The sequence below is a fragment of the Fonsecaea erecta genome, assembly GCF_001651985.1.
Source record: "Fonsecaea erecta strain CBS 125763 chromosome Unknown Scaff1, whole genome shotgun sequence".
NCBI classification, from domain to species: domain Eukaryota; kingdom Fungi; phylum Ascomycota; class Eurotiomycetes; order Chaetothyriales; family Herpotrichiellaceae; genus Fonsecaea; species Fonsecaea erecta.
Genome location: NW_017387244.1, coordinates 15,379 through 35,958, shown reverse-complemented (window position 1 = coordinate 35,958; position 20,580 = coordinate 15,379). Strand labels below are relative to the sequence as shown.

The 20,580-nt window shown below is 49.6% G+C and overlaps 7 protein-coding genes across 7 annotated transcripts; 3 read left to right on the top strand and 4 right to left on the bottom strand.

Annotated features, from left to right (window-relative positions):
* Nucleotides 1–195: 195 nt before the first annotated feature.
* AYL99_00008 (hypothetical protein) lies at nt 196–661 on the bottom strand (the record flags this gene model as incomplete). The annotated part of the gene is made up of 2 exons (XM_018831524.1): nt 196–546; nt 596–661. 2 exons carry the CDS (start codon nt 659–661, stop codon nt 196–198), a joined length of 417 nt encoding a protein of 138 aa, XP_018697403.1.
* A 952-nt stretch (nt 662–1,613) lies between these two features.
* Nucleotides 1,614–2,963, bottom strand: AYL99_00007 (hypothetical protein; the record flags this gene model as incomplete). The annotated part of the gene is made up of 4 exons (XM_018831523.1): nt 1,614–1,739; nt 1,790–2,377; nt 2,436–2,818; nt 2,861–2,963. The coding sequence occupies 4 exons, from the start codon at nt 2,961–2,963 to the stop codon at nt 1,614–1,616; spliced, it is 1,200 nt and encodes a 399-aa protein (XP_018697402.1).
* A 5,575-nt stretch (nt 2,964–8,538) lies between these two features.
* On the bottom strand, nt 8,539–9,777 carry AYL99_00006 (hypothetical protein; the record flags this gene model as incomplete). The annotated part of the gene is made up of 1 exon (XM_018831522.1): nt 8,539–9,777. The coding sequence occupies one exon, from the start codon at nt 9,775–9,777 to the stop codon at nt 8,539–8,541; it is 1,239 nt and encodes a 412-aa protein (XP_018697401.1).
* A 2,916-nt stretch (nt 9,778–12,693) lies between these two features.
* On the bottom strand, nt 12,694–14,483 carry AYL99_00005 (hypothetical protein; the record flags this gene model as incomplete). The annotated part of the gene is made up of 6 exons (XM_018831521.1): nt 12,694–13,109; nt 13,168–13,518; nt 13,565–13,652; nt 13,705–13,844; nt 13,907–14,138; nt 14,193–14,483. 6 exons carry the CDS (start codon nt 14,481–14,483, stop codon nt 12,694–12,696), a joined length of 1,518 nt encoding a protein of 505 aa, XP_018697400.1.
* A 676-nt stretch (nt 14,484–15,159) lies between these two features.
* Nucleotides 15,160–16,494, top strand: AYL99_00004 (hypothetical protein; the record flags this gene model as incomplete). Its single annotated transcript, XM_018831520.1, has 1 exon — nt 15,160–16,494. The coding sequence occupies one exon, from the start codon at nt 15,160–15,162 to the stop codon at nt 16,492–16,494; it is 1,335 nt and encodes a 444-aa protein (XP_018697399.1).
* A 442-nt stretch (nt 16,495–16,936) lies between these two features.
* AYL99_00003 (hypothetical protein) lies at nt 16,937–17,122 on the top strand (the record flags this gene model as incomplete). The annotated part of the gene is made up of 2 exons (XM_018831519.1): nt 16,937–17,023; nt 17,075–17,122. 2 exons carry the CDS (start codon nt 16,937–16,939, stop codon nt 17,120–17,122), a joined length of 135 nt encoding a protein of 44 aa, XP_018697398.1.
* A 1,571-nt stretch (nt 17,123–18,693) lies between these two features.
* Nucleotides 18,694–19,747, top strand: AYL99_00002 (hypothetical protein; the record flags this gene model as incomplete). Its single annotated transcript, XM_018831518.1, has 2 exons — nt 18,694–18,999; nt 19,064–19,747. 2 exons carry the CDS (start codon nt 18,694–18,696, stop codon nt 19,745–19,747), a joined length of 990 nt encoding a protein of 329 aa, XP_018697397.1.
* Nucleotides 19,748–20,580: the final 833 nt, after the last annotated feature.

The window sequence follows — 20,580 nt, the reverse complement described above, 5'->3', positions numbered from 1 at the left end:
CCTTAGGTATGGGGGACTTGCGAGTGGAAAATTTTACACGATCGCACGACTGAGCTCGACTGAAGCTCGCAAAGATAAGTAGTTCATTTCCTCAATGACGGAACCAACCGCAGCTGCAATGTGATTGTCCCTCTCCACCACAATCCAGGAAGGTCAGCCGAGCATATATGCGGCCAGCCTCGTCGCGCAATCACATCAAGAGAATTCTTGTAACTGCCCTTTGCCCTTCAGTGCTGGAAGCCACGAGGCCCGTCTGCTGATATAAAACTCCACCCCTGGCTCTGCGGTCTCAACACCCGATGCATCGTCAAGAGAACCAGCCAAAACAAGAATCACACCACGAAAACCCTCGCCATCTGCGACCTTGTTGATGACAGAGCCACAACTAGCACAGAATGAATATTTCAGTGTCATTCCGCTATCCTGAGTTGTTGCGTATGTCTTGGGTGTTCCGGCAGTAATCTTGAAATTGCCTTCTGGGACAACTATGTTGGTCGTGAACACACTGCCACTGACGTGTCGACAAGTAATGCAATGGCATATCGCCTATGGAATTTAGCCACATCCTTTGGGAGACCCCGACGAGGACTCTTACCTTCATGACGGGCTCACCCGTGTACTCATATTTGAGTTGGCCGCAAAGGCATCCTCCGGTGGGCATGGTGAAATCAGAATCACGGTCTATTGAGAAAGGTGTCGAATTCTGGTTGTTTCCCGGGTTTCGATGATGATGAGGAGAGAGCTACTTATACTTCGTGCACCAAGGTATACCAGCCATGTTGCTGAGCTCATTCAAAAGCATACACAGTCCGCAATTGGTCCAGACGCTGTAAAGAGAAGGGCGTACACCGGCTGTCGGTGATCTGATATCTTTACATCGATATCAGAAGCTTTCCCGTGTCGGTCTTGAGTCGGCCCGTCCTGCGCGTTTGCTATCATGTCCAGTACGCCCTACCATTGTCCGGGATCCTGGTCCCCTCTCACCAGAATCGACTGATGTGTTCTAAGGCCGACGAAGCCAAAAGTGTCAGCATGTCAATCTAGGGCGCAAAAGTGGACATGGATCCCATGATTGTGTAGAAGGCTGACCCGGGTTTGCGAAACCTTATTCTACCTCGATGAAAACCGCTAGGTTCCCTTGCTCCTGCGTGCATTTCTGGTTGATCAAGAGCGAACCGCCGTGGTCGACTGGCACAGTAAGCAACACCTAAGAGCCCCTCACACTCAAAGGGGCAGCTAGTTACCAAGAATTGCCTGATGTGATCTTATTGGCAAGGAGATATCTCGGGTTATCCTCCACACAGCACTCGAGACTGGGGCATACCCCACATTGCTCGGCTGCCGATGGAGAATGTTCCGCAACTGGCTCCCATGATCCGGGGTATTAAGTTGGCTCCAGAATACTCCGTACAGATCCGCACCACACGCACAATGAAAACTAAATTTGGATCGATTTATGGCGCCGATGTGGTTCTCAAAAACCCTCATCCTGTCCAGAAGCAGGAAACGTCGAGTCACCTTGGTACCAACATCAACAGATCGATCCATACCGTCACTCAATGCCTTACTTGAAGCTGTTAAGGAATCTTTCTTCTTTGTGCCCCTGGTCCCCTTTAAGCACTATCGCGAGCGAAGATCTCTCTGCGAAATGCGACCGAAAGATTGATTGATTCTAAATCCCCTGGAGGGATTATTTGGGACGCATATATGCCGCAATTGCCCGCGGTGCGATCGATCCACTGTATAATGGTCAGCTGCAGACAACGACATGCCCGTGATTACGACGAACCCAGAAAAGATTTGGAAGGCCGCTCCAAGACATTGTTCCTTTCTTGCAAACACTGTCCACGTCTTCCATGTTCAGAATGCCGCCCAGCCCGAAGTTCCATGCCGTGCTGTCAACCCCTCCCCGGAACATGGGGCCTGCCGCTGGTTCGGTGACTGCTGCAACCAAGCTGGCTTCATCAGGCAGCTGTGGTGTAAACATCATATCGACGGTCTCCGATTTGAGGAGAATGCCGTCATTTTTGAGTAAGGATATGAGCACCTTGATATAGTCTTCGGCTGACGAATACATCCCCCCACCACCGAGGTCATCTTTTGGATTCGGATTGGGATATGGGTCAGCTGGTACAAGGTCTCCTTCTGTTGTTCTGGCGGTTGTGGCACAAAGTCGACTGCGTACCCTCTCGTTCTCTCCGAGACGGAAACTCGTGGACCCCATTCCCAAAGGATCCCAAATATTCTTCTTCATATATTGTCCAAGCGGCATGTCACCGTTCACTCGCTCGACCATTTTGCCGGCCCAGTCGATGCCGCAGCTATAGCTCCAGCCATCTCCTGGCTCGAACAAAAGAGGCATAAGGTATTGTTTCCGCTAAAGCCAACAACGTTAGGGTTCTAGAACAGTCAATTTGGCGAGGACCTGACCTCACAATTTCGCCGTTCCCTGGCCGGACTGTGCCGTCACGCCATTGTCGCCACTTCAGAAGGTCCGGTGAAAGGAAATCATACCCCATGCCACTAGAATGTGTCAGTAAATGGCGCAAAGTGATCTTCTTCGTCGCCTTTCTGAATTCTGGTTCTCCTGTATCTTGATTCCACCCTGTCAAAATGTCTGGTGACTTCCATTCTTCGAAGAATAAGGAGAGATCATCATTGAGGCTCAGTTTTCCCTGCTCGACACACTGCATCGCCGCTATGGTGGTCAAAAGCTTTGTGCATGAAGCGATCCAGAACGTGGTATCTTCCGTCATCGGGCTGGCAGTCCCGGGAATGACAGATGTGAACCCTCTAGCCTTCTGGAAGATTATATCACCTAGCTCGCTGTTAACCAAAACTTCTCCGTGTGGGGACATACAGCCTAGTTGACCGGAAGCATCAGCTGCCATCAGGACCGCTCCAACAATTTTTCGAGTCGGACCAGGCTTAGTGGCAGAGTCAAACTGCTTGTCGAACGTCATTCTGAATAAATCCGATAGCAGTGTACTTGGTTCTGAGAATATCGTTGGAGTATTTCAAAACTCTACCAGGATCAGAAAAAGTTCCTGGAAGTAATAGCAATCTGACGGCAATTGTACACGCCTCCTGATAGTCTGATTAGGACTTCGAGCACGTAGATATTCATTGAATGTCCCAATTCCACCTCGAGACTTTCGAGACTGAGGTGAACTGGCCCCTCCAACGTCGGTAGTTGTTCACAACCCCACCTTTCAGAAATAATATCCTCGGTACCGAACACATGCCCGAACCGTTTGATCCTTTGGTATGCAAACCTACGTTCTTGCAATGCTAGTAGTGGGAGACATGATGCAATGCTTCTCCTGCATGAAGGGGGATAACTCCCAGCGACCATTGTCGGGCGCATTTTTTGATGAAGTCCGACTCCACCTATCACGGGTAAGCCGGCCAGGTGCAGGGATTACATTTTGGGCGGCCAAAGCAGGACCGAATTTTAATCGCGTCCCTCCAGAAAGAATCGGGGCCACAAATCTATTACATACTCTTCTTCGAAACAAGCACGGCTGTTATATTGCTGCGGCCTCCCTTCGTGTAGCCACGAAATGAAACCCTCATATCGCAGTACACCTGCAAAGGCTCGCCGCTCATTTTCAGCACGAAAGAGCAAAGGTTGACCAATTCATCCTTAAATATGGAACTGAGCCTTGAGGGACGTACGACCCCGCCAGATTTGCCTAACCTGATAGCCGTCACCTGCCGGATGTAGATTACATATGGGACTCGCACGAGTGCAATACCACTTGGCTGAGGAAGATTTCAGACCATTTACTGAGTAGTCTGGAGTAGTCCAGGTATGCATGGAGGGTGTTGATGGGTGGGGATCATTCCAGCAATATTAGTGCTCGTTTCGAAAATGGTAGCTTGCTATGAATTCTGGAGAGCTTCGAGTCAATGCCGCATTTACTTGGAGAGGACTTCAAGCCTGTTCCCGCGAACCGTAATAAACCGAACCCGGTTTGACAAAACGTGGCATTGAAGTAGAAGCTCATAAGTATGGAAATACTACCTCAGATCGAAATATAAGAAGCGTTCACTACTAATTGTGGCCGTTTTCATTTTAAACGTACAGATTTGACTGCCATCTTGTTCTATTCATCTTCCCCAAGGCATCCTATGACACAGTCTTCGAGGATCTTGGATGAAGTGCTTTGCTGGTTTAGGTCTCAGTAAAGGCGAACACAAGGATCTTCTAGACTAGCCCCGTTGGGTTGCGTCTTGCTCTCTATTTGTTCATGTCAGCTCTGATCCCAGATAATTTCCACCCAACTACTACGAGAATACTAACAAAAGACCTTTCAAGATGTTGCCGCCAGATTCTGCCCACGGGCCAATCCTACGTGACTTGAAGCTGAAAGCCTGGCGGATCACTGGCATCCTGCAGTCCGGAGCTGTCCAATCCAATTTCCTTTGATATGTAACGGTGCTGTTGTTGGCATGGTATGTGCCTTTTCCCGGTGTCGCTACCGGGAAATCACTGGGGGATGTGTTATAATTTTGGAGAAATATAGTTTATATATTGAACAGACGATCCCATTAGAGGCGAGACGTTTGCCACTTTAAAAATAATATGTGGATGCACAAGATCCAGAATATGCGACTGCAAGAGGAATGAGCGGAAGCAGGTCGCTAGAAGCCAGAGCAAGATTGGGAACAACGTATGATGTATCTATCTGTTGCTATTAAAACAATTCAAAGTAAACACCCTGTCGAGCCTCAATAGAATCACGAATGCCGGTCATCATGCTACAGTCTTCCGATGTCTAGAATCACACCACACATTAACAACACCGCCTGACAAACTCGTATAACAACATCGTATGATCTCCGGTACTTCTTGGCCTGATCTGGAGTGATTTTGCGGCATAAATATGATGCGATGTCGAGCTTGGACTGCTATTTTGTGAAGAGGTTCCAATTTTGCTAATACTTTTTCCTCTACATCAACCAAAAGTGGAGAAGATGTCCGTTCTCATTGCTTACGCTTCAGCAAAAGGCTCGACTGGCGAAGTTGCAGAATGTATTGCTGATAAACTACGGCAATCTTATCCAACTTGGACTGTGAACTGTTCGCCCATCAATATGATCGATGCTACATCCTTAACTTCCTATACCGCAGTCGTAGTAGGAAGCGCTGTACACGCAGCCTCATGGTTGAGTCCAGCCCGCAACTTCATCCGCAAAAACGCAGTCGTCTTGAAACAAAAACCATTATGGGCTTTCAGTGTCGGCATGCCTCCAAAAGAAGAAGATCGAAAGAAGGAAGAGCAAGTGATCCAAAGAGAAATTCGCATGACGTTGCCGAACTTACGTCGTCATGAGTTGTTTAAAGGCCGCTTCATCAAGCAAGATCTACCGCGGGTTGGGCGTATCATCGTTTCCTGCTGTATACCCAAAGACAAAGCAGAATTTGGAGATGCTAGGGATTGGGTCAAAATCAATGCGTGGGCAGAAGTTATTGTCAAGGAAATCACTGCATTATCTGTTGGAGAGACTCGATGAAATGCTATATTTCGCATACACAACATAGAGGACAGACACAAGCGTCTGATGAGGCCACTGACTGAGCATGTTGAGCCACCGCAAAAAATGATTACAAGAAGGGGTCTTAAGGTAACTACGCTCTCTGAGATGAAAACCCCCGGCCAGGAAATGTTAATGGATTGTGGAACCTGGCATCTAGGGAAATTTGTCCAAATATTGTTCAGATCGCAAAGAGAAGCACATCGGTCTGAGACTGGGTTTGTGGCGAGGACCGCTGGCTCATGTTGGGAACCAATTTTGTGCGAGAATCTCCAAGGGGGAGCGCCTGAGGACAATTGAATCTAGTCTGATCACCGGCGACAGGAATAAAGCTGTTGGTCATAATCAGTGCAGTGAGGTACTATTGACTTACATTAAGGTAGAGTTCGTTGGAAGCTGGCAATGGGGTGTACGAAATAGTCTGGTCCTCAATTCTCTGAAGACGCATGGTATGATTCGGAGCAACAATTATCCAAAAATCACATTCCCGAGATCTGAAAGAACCTGGTTCAGTCCAAGTTTCTTCAGAGGACATAAGTCCCATATCGTTGAATTGGGCGAGTCAAATCACCAACAGCTTTCTGATCGATCCCTGCATCTCCTGGCTGATCCTCAATTCGTCCCCATTCTTTGTCTCCTGCACGTCTGTGGAAAGTCTCCAGTCATCAAGCCTACCGGTATCGAGCCGGACACTCTGCGCCGTGAGCCTGTTGCGTGCAGACCGGCTGAATTGACTGATCCATCTCATCCATCTCCGAGTCTCCCGCGACATATCCTAGGTCATGAATATCACCGAGAGGAGAAGAACAGGGGTAGAAACGGCAGCCCAGACCTAGAGATTTAAAACGCTACCAGAAGATAATTGCCAGAAATTCATCCAGAGGAATGAAGAAGTGGTCGACAAAGGGACAAAGACAAAAGCAAGCCTGGTGAGTTTGGTCATTTGTTCGTTCTGCACAAAGCCCTTCTGCGCTACACTGATGCCTACATCTGCTATTGTTGTGTCTATGCCACACTGACATTCGTTCGTCAGATCCTTAGCTGTGTCGAGGAGAGAATCAAAATCACGTAGTATCGCGTTGAGTTTCAAATTGAGATCATTTGGAGGTTTGGATTTCAATACGCCAATTTGAGTTTCGAGAAACGTCTTGTTTTCGAGGAGGCGCAATGTGTACGTTGCAAGACCCGTTCGTGATGTACTATATTGACAGGATTCTTAGTCTTTTTGGGCGATCCCCAAGGGGCTGTGGACCTCTTCCTGACAATTAGATACTGCATGTGCTTCCAAACGATAGTCAAAGTCGAGGTGGAGTAGCGAAGCCGTCTGCGCAGTCCGCGATGGATTGATATCATCTGCAGATCGCCGAGTCCTGCACATGTATGCGTTCCCGTTCAAGGCGATATTATCACGTCGCTGGATGGTAATAACGGCGTGCTCTAATTAGCTACCTAGATAGGTAGCGACTTAGTAGGTAGGGGAGGGGGGTTTTCGTGACGGTTCGCGTCCTTCTACTACCTCGCCTAGATGGAGTTTTCTAGGGTTTATTCCAGGCCTATAGGATAGTCGGGAGATCGTCACCAAAACCTCAGTCGCCCTACGTTAACATTTGGTCGTCTTACTTCGCCGTCGGCGCCGAACACTGCGCGTAGGATAAGACGACAGACTGAGTAGCGTAGCTGATGTTTTTGGCGTAGGCCGGCACAGTAAGCTAACTGACGCACTTCCTACGTCTAATCACAAAAATGCCGTAGGAGTTTGATCGGCAGTACGCCTGCATTACTGCCTGTGCTCCGCCTCGTTTGCAATGTCGATCGAGGCTGAGGCCATATTTCAGGCCCTTCGCGCTCGGGAGGAAAGGTTCGTCATCCGGCGACCGGGGTACGTGGCGTGATATAAGTGAATTCTGTGTTACCGTCTCATTTGAGCTGAACGCAGTGTGCAGCGATTACCAAAATTGGCACCCAGTAACGACAGGGCCAAGGAAGAAATGGAAAATCAGCTTCGCAAGACACAATTTCGCTCAGACAGCCACTTCGACAGCCTGTTTCTTGGATATCAGAAACCGACCTCGCCGCGGGGGACGATCCGCTTACAGGAACAACATTCTCTTGTTCTGGGGATTGAAGTTGACTGTTCGCCTTTTAAGAACAATTATTGGCGCATGGGATCCTCTTACCCTGTTCAACTCACACAATGGGCCTTGGCTTCTAGTCCCGGCCATCCTATTCTTTCCCTTTTCATGGAGACCCTCCAGCGGCGACTCGAGCGCGTGGCGGGCCGAAACAATGGTGATGTCAACGCCCTGGGAGGCAGCTAAAGAACTACGACAGATTGGACGACTGTCTCTGACTGGACCCGGGGCAGTGACACTTGCGGCTATGACTTGGCTCGACAAGCAGGTCAGCTTGAGGTGGAATGCGCTGACTGGATTAATTGACGGCCGGAGTAAACTGGTCGAAGATGTCTTGATACTACCCATTACCGGCTTCAGGTTGGTAGATACGCGCTAGGCAGCCTCCTGGTTGTAAGACGTGCATGCTAACCTTTGGACAGTCCCGGTCGCGGCAGGTACGGCAATATGGGATCCAAGTCTGTCACAGATCCATCCGTACGGGTCTGGCATCGGGCGCAGGGGTCATGGCGCTCTTTCGATCCAAAATTTGAATTCGGAAAATTTTGTCGCACCGTAGTTGGCATGTGCAGAGATTGGCCAAAGCAGCCGGATTGACTGGTCAGAGGCGGAGTTTCGACACGAGTGTGCCTCTACCGAAGGAAAGTCGAGGTAAGCATGATATCGTGGAACGATGTGTACATTGGTGTTTTGGATTGCAGAATTAATCAAGGAAATACACCTACTTTCAAATCTAACTTCAAGTGGACTCGTCTAACACACTAATTGATAGACCGGACGACGGAAAATACCTCCACAAGCCTGCGCATATCTCTCCATCAATTTCCCTTCCCCATCCACATACAAGCCTTGTCCTTCCACACCTTTAAGGACGCCACTTTTCTGATTCTGATAAGATCGATCTCATCTTGCCACTCCATCCACCTCGTGTGAGAGCATAGAAGATCTCCTGCAACGAGAAATGCGTCCAGGAAATGCCCACCTCGTCGAAAATGGTGTTCATGCCTTGTACTAATACCTCTTTGTCCAACGGGTCAGAGAGGACGCCGTAACAAAGAGGTCCAGCAAAGGTCATGAAGAACGAACCGAATGGTCTGGTGGTGGCCGAGAACTCTAGTGTAGAGAGGATGCTTGTCGCGGCTTGGGACGTCTGTGGTGACAGGGCCGGGTTGTGTGCGACGAGAAAATTTTGCAAAACAGCATTGATGTATATGACACAGGCATAGTAGAATGTAGCCTGTTGGATGCTGCAGTTGGCTTGAAGGGATTCGAGATCCGTCTGTGGATGAAACTCTGGAACTGGATGTGGGCCGCGGTAGGCCGCTGGGAACGTAGCAAACACGCCTGGCGTCGAGAGGTTGCGCGTGATGGCGTCGGAATACGCCACAATAGCAGAGCGAATATCATATATTTGTGAGAGTATGCCCGCGTAGAGAGGTGAGGAGCCACATGAAGGAGGTACGCCACCAAGCGCATTTGCTTGTACGAACAGGTCGGGTACTCTTGCGAGGGCAGTCCACAATTCCGAAACGATCGGACTCTCATGTCCGTTACTCCGGCGCATGGCATCCATCCATTGGGGATCATTGAGAAAACACTCTTCACCACGCAACATACTCTGGGTAATGATTGTCGGATACTGTGTTGTGAAGATGGCGAGCTCAAACTCCGATGAGGTCACACGGCTTGGACCAGAGCCTTTGAGGATTGCGGATACCCCACCGGCTAGCTGGATGTATGAGTATGTAGGTCCTGGTTTGAGAATCTCGTATTGTGCAAGGAGGAGTGATGCGCAGAGGGTTTCTGAGGAAGTCGATAGTGATCCGTCTAGGTTAGAACAGCTCATTTCTTGTCGCAGGGTGGCGATGGCAGTACAATAGCGAGCTAGCTCTAGGGACTGGTCCCGAGGCAGACCACCTGATGCTGCAGTAAAAGAATACATAAAGCAACTGACAGCAGCGTCCAACGCACGGCTTCGGCCCAGACGAACTGGGAGTTGTCGGAAATGTGAACCCATATGCTGCAAACGTTGGCCGAATTGGGCGGGGCCGTCGAGAGCTGAGATCAAAGATACTGCAAGCTTCTCCGATTCGGTGAGCGGCATGGCTTGTGTCAGGTTTTCTGGAGTTGTTTGGCTGCTCCCATTCTCGTTCAGGGCGACTGCGCCTAAGGCTTGAGTAAGCCGTATATGCTGCTCCGCCGAGCCGTATTGGTATCGAAATGGGGAGTCCGGGCCTGTACAGTGACGTTTGCTTTTCTCACATTGCGAGCATATCGGCGTGCGCTCGTCACACTAATGGAGCTCCTGGTTAGCTTTGCGATATGAGGGGCTCCTGTTGCCCGACGGCAGGCAAAGTCAGGTTCAATCGTCACAGTTGGCTTACTTTGATATGTCGTGACTTGCAAGTTCTACAACCCTTTGATCGACCTCCTGGCATTTTGATGCATTCTGCTATGAGATCCACTTCAGGATATCAATCGCGGCTACTGCGACATCGATCTGGCTGGTTGTTGATAAACCACGAAGCATATTGAGAAACAGCGGCAATTTCCTGCTTTTATTTTCTCGAGGGGACGATGGGCTGTGACCTCCGCTTCAACTCAAATCCGCTGTTTCAGGCACTTGCCTAGACAGGCTTGCCTTGGCCATAGTCCTTTTGCCGATATCGAACTGGAGCTGTGGGCACTGCGACCTAACTTGGCTCCCTCGGCGCTGCATGATGAGTCGCATGGCAAAGATTGATCGCGCGCCTAAAGCTGGGGCGTCGTCAAACTGGTATGGGATGACGATGTTGAAAATGAAGGTTGATGCTCCGTCGCTGTCATGGGCTGTCGGACATTGGATCCTACCTAGCTGGGACTAACTAATCAGGCTCGTGCCCTGGCAGTGTCCTTACGCAGCAGCTAATCACGGACATGGTGCAGTGAATCCCGTTGCTGAACCCTGTCAGTCGTAACGTCTAACTTTGTTAGCTACTGCGCCTTAGAATCCACGATTTGGCAGCCAAGCCCCTGGTACTATGGGATTCATTTCCAGATATCTTATTATCTACTTACAATGCTCGCTCGTATGTACATACCGAACTCGTATGGACGTCTCTCGAAGCAAAGTACCTGGACTTGCACGCGTCTTCTCCTGAGGACAGAAGCTTTCGACATTGACTCGAGTCCGATCACCGACCCTCGACCGATCGGCGATCCCACTTCGCTTTGCCTCCTCATTACCTACTATCATTCAGACTCCTGCCCTGAGCCGCTGAGAGCATGGCGCCGCCGGCATCTTACCGGCCTTGTCGAAGCGAGAATACACCACGAAAGAAAACGCCTCATCCGAGGCGATGACGACTGCGCCTCTCTTGTCGTTAGAGCGATGACGTGGACGCATGATGAGAGATGGTTCCTTGGAGACGGGTTGTGGGTCATTCGAAACCCTGAACGCTTATTAACCCATTCTCGGTTAGTTGTTGCCTGACGAGTGGGCGGCGCCCTGACAAGTAGGTGAGGTCTAGGAGGGAATTTGGACGCCGGAGAATAATATGGTTAGGATGGATGGCCCAGAGGGAGCCCTAGAGGGTAGTATATAATACGAACCCGCTAATGGTAAAAACGCCGCGGCGAAGAGCATGGACGTTCCGGACGGCCTAGCGGCTACTGACCCTCGCCGGTGTTAAGCTCTACGGCCCTCTCCCCGCTGTCTATCCAATTCATTTTCATTAACATTTTGTTAAAGAGGTTGTGGTGGGTGTAATTAGCAGTGTTTCGGAAAGCTATCCTTGGACGATATGCTACGACGAGCTTAATGAGCGAGTGTGTCATGGCCATGCCAAGCATTCCCTATAAAGCACTAAGCTTACCTGGGAATAGCCACGCCAGCTGGTTGCACGCATACTAATCGCACGCTGGGAATCGGCTCCTCCTAGGAACCTCCCCTAGTAATCTCTGTACATGCCCTGAAGCTGAAATCTACCATTTGAAACGCATCCTATGTTACTATTCCTACCGGTAACCTAAAGGCACCTCACAGCCGATCAGCGGAATTTAACACCCTCAGGAGATATTTCGGCAAGTCGCGGCCATTGTTATAGTTCCGATTTAGTAGTGCCTCTGCATTGTCTGCGCCTACATCTCCGTGGAAGCACGGCTGCTCAGACCAACACATAAAATCCCATGCGTAACAGAACGACTAGTCAACATCCATTCTCGAGATATGTACTTTCGTTCGACTTGGCAATTCCAACGGCTTGAGAAAAGAGGTAAAGTCGGGCGAAGTGAGCCCGCGCTTAGTGGCTTAATCCCCCGCTTTAGTATACAACGTCAAAAGTGGCAAGATGACCTCCACACTATAATCAACCAAAGGGTTTAGTATTCGTAATTGAATTTCAACTAGAAAAGATGATTGACATCACCCGCTCATACTACGGCCCGAGGGATCTGCCTCCGGGTGGGTTCGTTTTCTTTGACGGTGTTGATTAGACATCCACAAGTGTGGAGAGCATAGAATAGGTGTAAAGAGAGGATTGCCAACTGCACAGGCCCAATTGTTGAAAGACTCTGGTTATCCAATGGTCGCATCTCTAGCTATCACATGTCGAAAATTCTCGTATACAGTGTATCACTCCTTGCCTCTCAATCGTGTTCAGAAAGATCAGCTCGCTAAATGGAATACCTCCCCTCATGCCACCACTTTCACTTCTCCCACCATTTTCCTCTCGTCAATTTTACGCGGTTTGATCCCAATAGAGGTAATAAATAGGGGCGGAATCTTTCAAACCACAGGGCACAAACCGTACAGCGTTTCCCGAAAGTGGCCAAGGTTGTGGACACGGTGCAATTCTTTCTTCATCTACGCCGGTAGACCCACCGCTCCAGATTTAGTCTGGCGTTCAATCATCACAACCGCAACCGCACAATGAATTTCCAGATCCAGCATTAGAGGTACTCCGCTCTCCCTATTGTCCCGTAATAGTCACGATACAGTCGACTCCACCACAAAAGACTCGTTCTTGCCTTCGACTGTCCCTCACTCGTACCAGCCTAGCCACGCCTTGATGGATTCAAGTTCAATTTTTCTGGTCTGGACGACTGTATCCTTGTCACTTGGATCAGGCGCAAACAAATCCTCACGATGTGCCATGTTCGACGTGTACAATATCCGGCTCACGTTCCTGTCCACACTCATGGCGGGCGCGTTGATGCCCGGCTGATTGGGAGAGACGCCGCTCGTCGGGTCGTACTGAGCCAGAGACCAGATGATGCGCGTCGAGTTGAGAAGGTGCTGTGGGGAGTACTTGTATTGTTCCATCAGCTTGGATGCTGAAGGGGTGGAAATGTTGTAGCTTTGGTCACAAATAGAAGTCTCATTGGCTCCTCCGCTGCTCTGCACGAATATCGTCCCACTGGGCACATCGCCAACTCCGTACACCGGAACATATTTACCTAGATTCATTAGCAGTGGCGACATCAATGGTTCAGAGCCAAATGATGACAGGCTTACAAGCGCAATATAAAAAGACCTCTTGCTGGATCAGAGGTACAGAAGCATACAGAGAGTTGGTGTTTCGGTAATCGAGACATGGTAAATCGAGGTTAGTGCCCGGTGATGGCCCAAACCAAATCCAAAGGGTCTCGTTAATGATTTGAATGGGGTCGTCCTGCGTCAAGGTAATATTGATCACCTTCTCAAGTGGCCACGCAATTGCAGATCGTCCATCACGGACTGTTGCATAGTTGAATTCAGCATTATTGCTCATCACATTTTGAATCAAATTGTTAAAAGCGCCGAACTCGTCGATATTTGGCTTGTAGCATAGTCCAAGCTCGTTCTTCAGGGACGAAAGGTTTGTTCCTAGTATCTCTTAGAGACGCATCTCACCAACGCCGTTGGATCTTACCAGAAGTCCAACGCTGCTCGAGAGTCCTAATGGCATTCTTGAGCTTGCTTGCCCCTTCGGCGGATTGGTCGTAATAGACATTGTTTAACTGTTGGATCGTCTTCAGTTTCTGTGAGTTGTGCTCTCTAGAATGGTCTCACCCATATGTTCCAGTTGTACCAGCCTGGCGTTTTGGTGTCGTTTCCCATACCATGACTAGGAGGGGCTGAGGCTATCGCCCCGAAGAAGTCATCTGGGCGGTTTTGACGGAAGACGGTGGAAAGGAAGCCACCGTATGAACCTTATAGCAGGTCGATCAGTTCTCAGGCGCAAGTCCGATTAGGGAGTATGCTCAAGCTTTACCACTGTAGACTATGACTTTACTGTCCTCAGCACCCGTAACATTCATTTTGAGGTAGCTCAAGAAGCTGGTAGCATCAGCGATCACATTGTCGAGCGAAAGATATTGGAATTCCCTCTGCTGCGTGGACGGGTCTGTAGCGTTGAATGGCGAGCTTTGGCCAAAATAGCGGTGCTCCAGAACCACAGCGATGCCATTGGTCTCTTGTGCCCAGCTATAGCCGATACTGGTATCCTGTAACCCGGTAAGTGATATCATCTAGAAGCGTAATCGAGAACTGGTACACACAACACAGTCAAGATAAGTTTGCTCTTCTCCTTGATAGAAGAATATTGGCCCGCCTGGCTTGAAAAAGTCCGTAACCAGATTGTATTTTTGCTGAAAGGTGCCGTTGTGCTGGCCGAAGTGATCTATTTTCTGCGTGAAGAACTGGAAATTACAGTCGCCCTCGTTTGGTGGAATGGCAGGTGGTTGGTTGGGGACATTTGCCCTGCGCGTTAGAGTGTGAGTGTCCTCAACGGGAACTGCGTGAGATGAAGCAGCGAAAGCAGCGGCAAGAAGGAGCTTGGAAGGAAACATGGCGCTTGCAGAGGAAACAACCTGTGGAACAGACTGATTGAGTGGCAAGTTCATTCTTCATCTCTGGAGCTTCCCTCCCATTTTATATCTTCTGCAAACCAGGTTACCACTTGGTCTTGATTTCGATCATCGACATGCTCTTGACGGAAAAGTATAAGTTCGCGGTAATTGTTGGGGGCGAGACCAAGGCACAAACCATACGATGTCCCCATGGCTACGAACTAAGCCATCTTGTTCTTTAACCAACAATACTTCGATGAGAAGAGAAGCATGTTAGGCTATGTCATATACGTACCATGGATCTACAGTTACCACAATTACAGGTGCTACATGATAAAGAAAGGGCTTTGGGTGGATCTGCAGGATGCCTTGCGCCCATCAGCCAGTGCTCCACCGTGCAATAGCCTAGACTAATGCGGTTAGTTTTCCGAAGTCGCATTAGTGACAGACGTAAATACCTAGTAGTGTGTTGAGGCCTCCCATCCTACTTCCTCTCAAGTCCAACCAAGTGCTAACGTCCGTGTATGATCTATGTGCCACCTGAGATGCGTGACCTTGGCCGTTGGTACCCGATGCGGATCACAGCTCAGCTCTTCAACCACTGCCTCAAATTATGCGGCAAAATATGTCTACTAGTATGGAATTAGTTGCACGGCAAGGTATATAATGACAGCAAATGGCCGCTGCTCGGTATGAGAATCGTTCGTTAACTCCCGTAACTACCATCACATTCACCACCACCTCATTCACCACCGTTACATTCACCACCGTTACATTCACCACCATCACCATCATGAGGTTTTACTCCGCGCTATCCGTTGCTGTTCTTGCCGTTTCTCACTTGGTACGGGCAGATGACCCCGAGAATACGACAACAGCTTCCAGTTCCCAGTCCAATGTGATCTTGCCCGCGCAACTCGGTCCATACCCCGTCTCCATCTACGACCACGAAGTCAAGACTTCGCGTCCAGACCCCCTTGCGCCGACTAAGCAGCTTCGCCGCCTTATGGTCACCGTCTACCGGCCGTTCCTCGACAACTTCACGTGTCCGCTTGAGGATCAGTCGCAGGTCCCATATATCCCACCTGTTGTCGCCGAAGCCCTTCTCGGTACTCTGCTCTCCTCGCCAAATGAATCATCGATCCTTGATCCAGTGAAACTGATCAATTGCTCCCGGCCTGTCCCATCGTCGTCTCCATCTGGCCCACTGCTTCTCTTCAGCCCCGGGTACGGCGGTATCAGAGGAGGCTATGCATCCATCCTACTGGCTGCCGCCAGCTCCGGCTACACAGTGATTGCCATTGACCACACCTACGAGAGCGCGGCCGTTGTGTTCCCGGACGGCGACGTAGAATATCCAAGCAATGTTACCATTACGTATGACAACTCCACCAGTGGTCAAAATTTCCTACAGTCGGTCCGGATCGCCGACTCCGTGTCCATCCTCGACGCCGTTGAACGCGGCGACGTTCCCGGTCTAGGCAGCTACCCTTCCAACTCCTCCACGCCGCTCAGCGCCATCATGTACGGCCACTCATTCGGTGGCAGCACGGCCGTGAACGTCGCCGCTTCGGACGCCCGCGTCTTGGCCGGCGCTAACATCGACGGCCCCTACTACGACCCCGTGGCCAACGGCACTGTGAGCAAGCCGGTGTTCATGATGCAGTCCGCGGAGATGCCACCAATCGCTGCCGACTGGCCTTCGTTCTATGTAAACCACGCCCTTGGCTGGAAATCGTGGGTGCGCCCCAACAACACCGTCCATTACGGCTACACCGACCTGCCGTTGCTGGCTGACCTGCTCGGTCTGCGTGGCACCGCGATGCCCCTGGAACTGACCGGCACAGTGGACAGCCGCCGCCTGCAGGAGATTATATGGCGGTATACGACAGAGTTCTTCGCTTCCGTGCTAAGCAATGGGAGTGCAACCACAGACCTGCTGGATAGACCGAGCGCGGAGTTTCCAGATGTCGAGTTTGTAGGGCATGGTGAGGCAGGAACAGGCCAGTGAAGGTAAAGGGATTGTCACAAATAGAGTAGAAGAGTACATGACTCGCAGGGGAGAAGTATCCCTATACGCCACTATAGATTAGGAGGAAGAGCGGAGTAAAGGGACTTCTCGGACGACCCTAAGCTATTTAGGCTTACTAAGTCTATAGGAGAAAAGATACGCTTCTCGCACTCGGAAAGCTTTCTTCTCTTAAGCTTTAAGTCTTATCGTTACTATACGTAAAGGATACTTATTACCATGGAATCTATACTATAGAGAAGAAACGGCCTAGGGACCTCAAGTTAGGCCTAGCTACTATATTCCGGTGCGGCTAAAGCAGATCGTTGGTTCTCCACAACTTTCAAAGACCTAGCCTCCTGCGACCCCGCTCCTTCAGTCTCCAGCTTCCTACGTGGGCTATAGATAGTAGGCTCGTCCTACGTATCATTCATTGCCAGTCGATATGGCCGCGGGGGTGTTGCAGAGCGAGACACAAGCGGAGCTCGAAAGGGCCACGACAAACCTAGCCTCCAGCACGATCGTTCGAGCCGTAGGAAACACCGTTTATCATTTGCGATTCAACCTAACTGAATAACCACAGGAGAAAGGCACCGTTCTACCCAAGCTGAAGATGAGGGCGAAGAAGTAACCGAGCGCCAGCGGAAGAGCCGAAGAATACAGGAGAACTGTCAGTTCCTTACCCTCTATACTACTTCATTACGTCGTTACCTTATCACTGACTGCATTACAGCCAACCAGCGCCGCCAGCAAACCCGGAGAGCAAGCCCCAAGACCTCCCGCAAGAGTCCGCGACCATAAGAGAAACAAGTTGCGAACCAACAACGAATCACAAGAGGAGGACAGACGAGGTCATCGTAGAGACCAGTAGTGAAGCAATACTATCGGTACAAAGAGAAGGACAAAGGCCGGCCAATATATAGCTTTACCGGCGGAACTAGGAGCACCTAAGAGCATTCAGTTACCGTTATCACTTTGATAGATTATATTACTAATTTAGACAGCTAAGCGGCGACGTTCTGTGAATATCGGAGACGAATCAAACCACGACAGGAAGCGTCTAAGATATAGGCCCGTATAACACACTCAGACAAGAACCGGACCTAATAAGGAAGACTTCATCGAGAATTGGTTGGATAAGTCCTGCTAGTCTCGCAGAACCTTAACAGAGAACGAACCCCAACTTCCCGAGGCATTAGTGTAGAACGCGTAGAACAGAGGACGTGCTGATACCTGATTCATAGGCTAGAACGTCGCTAGATTTCTCTCTACCTGATCTAGCCTTTTCAATGAACGCTAGAACACGTTGTTCAACCTCTTTAGTTATCTCCTTAGGTCTTCTTGTCCTAACGCCGTCCTCAACATAATGATCGGGAATACGAGGATCCTCCTGCGGACGATAACCAGGCTCTTTTGCCTTTTGAAGAATCCTCCTAGCCTGTCTCGCTGGGACTTTGATCCAGACCTCAACTTACTATGGCGAATAACCGAGCGATAATAACGTGAGTGTCTGCACTCGTTGCGCTGGCGAATAGCGAACACCAGTGTGGCCAGTGGCCTGTTCCTCAGAGAGAGGTCTCTGCGCTCGCGGGTTCTGAGGTATTCGCGGCCGCTGAGATTCGCGTTCACGGGCTTGTTCTGCATATAAATCAGTTAACGGCATGGCTAAACGTACGCGATTGACCATAGATAGACCTTCCTGGGCCTTGTTCCCTGCCTAATATATCGCTGTTGACGATTGCGTAGGCATGAGAGGCAGTGTGACTGATGTGATTGTTGAGAAAAGGTGTAGGACAACATACTATAGAAGATTGGCCGCGGGGTGAAATCCTAATCCTACAATGGCCTAGATCAGGTTTCTAGTCTGAGCGCTAAACCCTAGCGGGGTCAACAGTTTTGGTGCGCGCCTCCGCGCCTCCGTATTAGCACTCCACATTCAACTACGAGTATTCGCTCCGCATAGATTATGCAGGTTTTAGCACTGGACGGCCTTGGTGCGCATAAAATTGTGTGCTTTGTCAGCAACGAGATTCTTTTGGGTGCCTGTCGGGTGGTTGGAAATGAAGCTCATACTTCTGCGAATTGGCTTTCGCTCTTTTTCCTGGATTCATTTCTCTCGATATAACTCAGGCGTTCATTTTTCTTTTTGATTAGGCCTATATGTCATCAGATACACTTGATTTCACTTCCCTCTGTCCTAAGATGGCTACTGGATCGCCTACCCTAGTGTTCGGAGGAGGTTCTATTGGTCTAGAGGCCTCAGGTGGTAGTTTCTCTCTCGTGGAAGACGTCGAAGAATTGCTCTCCATCCTCCAAATGGAAGGAATAGAGCAGATTGACACAGCTCAATTGTATAGCACTAGCGAGCAGCTGCTGGGCCAAGCCAGAGCTGGGGAACGCTTCCTTATCGACACGAAGCATATTGGCGGTTGGGCTCCTGGTAATTCGTCCCGTGCACAGGTCGTCGAGAGGGGTATGAAGAGCTTAAGAACATTGGGGATAGAAAAGGTATGTCATTTTTTCTCGTCGAAGCTGTGGGCAGACTAAAAAAGCCGTGATTAAATGCTTATAGGCAAACATCTTCTACCTTCACGCACCCGACCCCACGGCTTCGATAGAGGACACCCTGGCGGGCGTCAACGACCTCTACGTGGCAGGAAAGTTTGCAAGGTTCGGTCTCTCAAACTTCACGGCGGAACAGGTGAAAGATGCTATCCTTATTGCCAAAGACAAAAACTACGTGGTTCCCACGGTCTATCAGGGGAATTACAACGTTGTTTCTCGACGCATTGAAACAGAACTCTTCCCTGTTCTCCGCGAGCACGGCATGTCGTTTTATGCCTATAGTCCCATCGCGGCTGGATTTCTCACGAAGACTCGAGAACTTCTCACGCAAGCTTCAGGTGGGCAGGGCCGGTGGCGACCAGACACGCAGTTCGGCCAGCTCTACCTCTCAATGTATAACAAACCCAAGATGTTGGAAGCATTAGATCTGTGGAATGAGATCTCCGAATCTTCCAAAATCCCCAGAGCAGAACTCGCGTACCGGTGGATAGCGTTCCATTCGTTACTGGATGAAAAGCAGGGCGATGCCATTGTCCTTGGAGCCAGTACCACCAAGCAATTGAAGTCGACACTGATCGGGTTGCGCCACGGTCCACTTCCCAGATCGGTCCAAGAGCGCATCGCTGAAGTCTGGGAGATAGCAAAGGGCGAATCAGTGCTTGACAGCTACGAGGGATATAAGCTCAAATAAGCAATTGGCTCGGATGTTTACTCGGTTTATTTCACTTTAGTCTGCCAGAGTAGGTGTCACGGCCGTGAGCACAGACAGACCAGATCTGACCAGACTCTACGACACGTCCTAGACCTGTCGATACTACGCTAGATAAGGACGAACCGTAACTAAACGATATTATCCCGGATAAGGTACGGGATAAGTACGTATCCTTAATTAGTTATATAGGAAGGGTGTTATACCATAGCCCCTAAACAGGGTAAACTAGCTAAGGATCGTACGCGCCCTAACGGGGCGGATAAGTAGCGGTATATCTTCGTATACTCCTCGAAGCCTTAAAGAGGCTTCGAGTCTCTATATATAGAGACTATAGCTATCGACTCTTAGTTTATTCCTTCTATCGATCTATCTATTAGTCTCCTAGAGCTCCTCTTATAATTCTCGAAGCCTTTAGAGATAAGGTCTAACGGAAGAAATAATAGCTCTCTCTATACGTAGTTAATAGTTAAGAGTCGTCGAGTCTAGCGATAGTATACTCGTAGCGAGTACGTCTAGTAACGAGAAATAACTCTTAGCGACGGAGTCTACTATTAAAGTAGAGAAGACGTTCGAAGAGCGCTATACGCGTATTTAAGATTAGATAATAGCGAAGCGGAAGTAAGAGAACCGCGAGAGAGAGCTCGAGACGATAGAGCTCAAACTCGCTAGCGGAATATCTCGAAATCCCGTTCTTATTAAAGATATCGCGTACTCTTCCTATAAGCGAAACGTATCGAATAATACTCTTAAGTACTCTTTAACGAGATTAAAAATAGCGGAGCTCTCTACGTTCTATAATAAGAATATTAAAG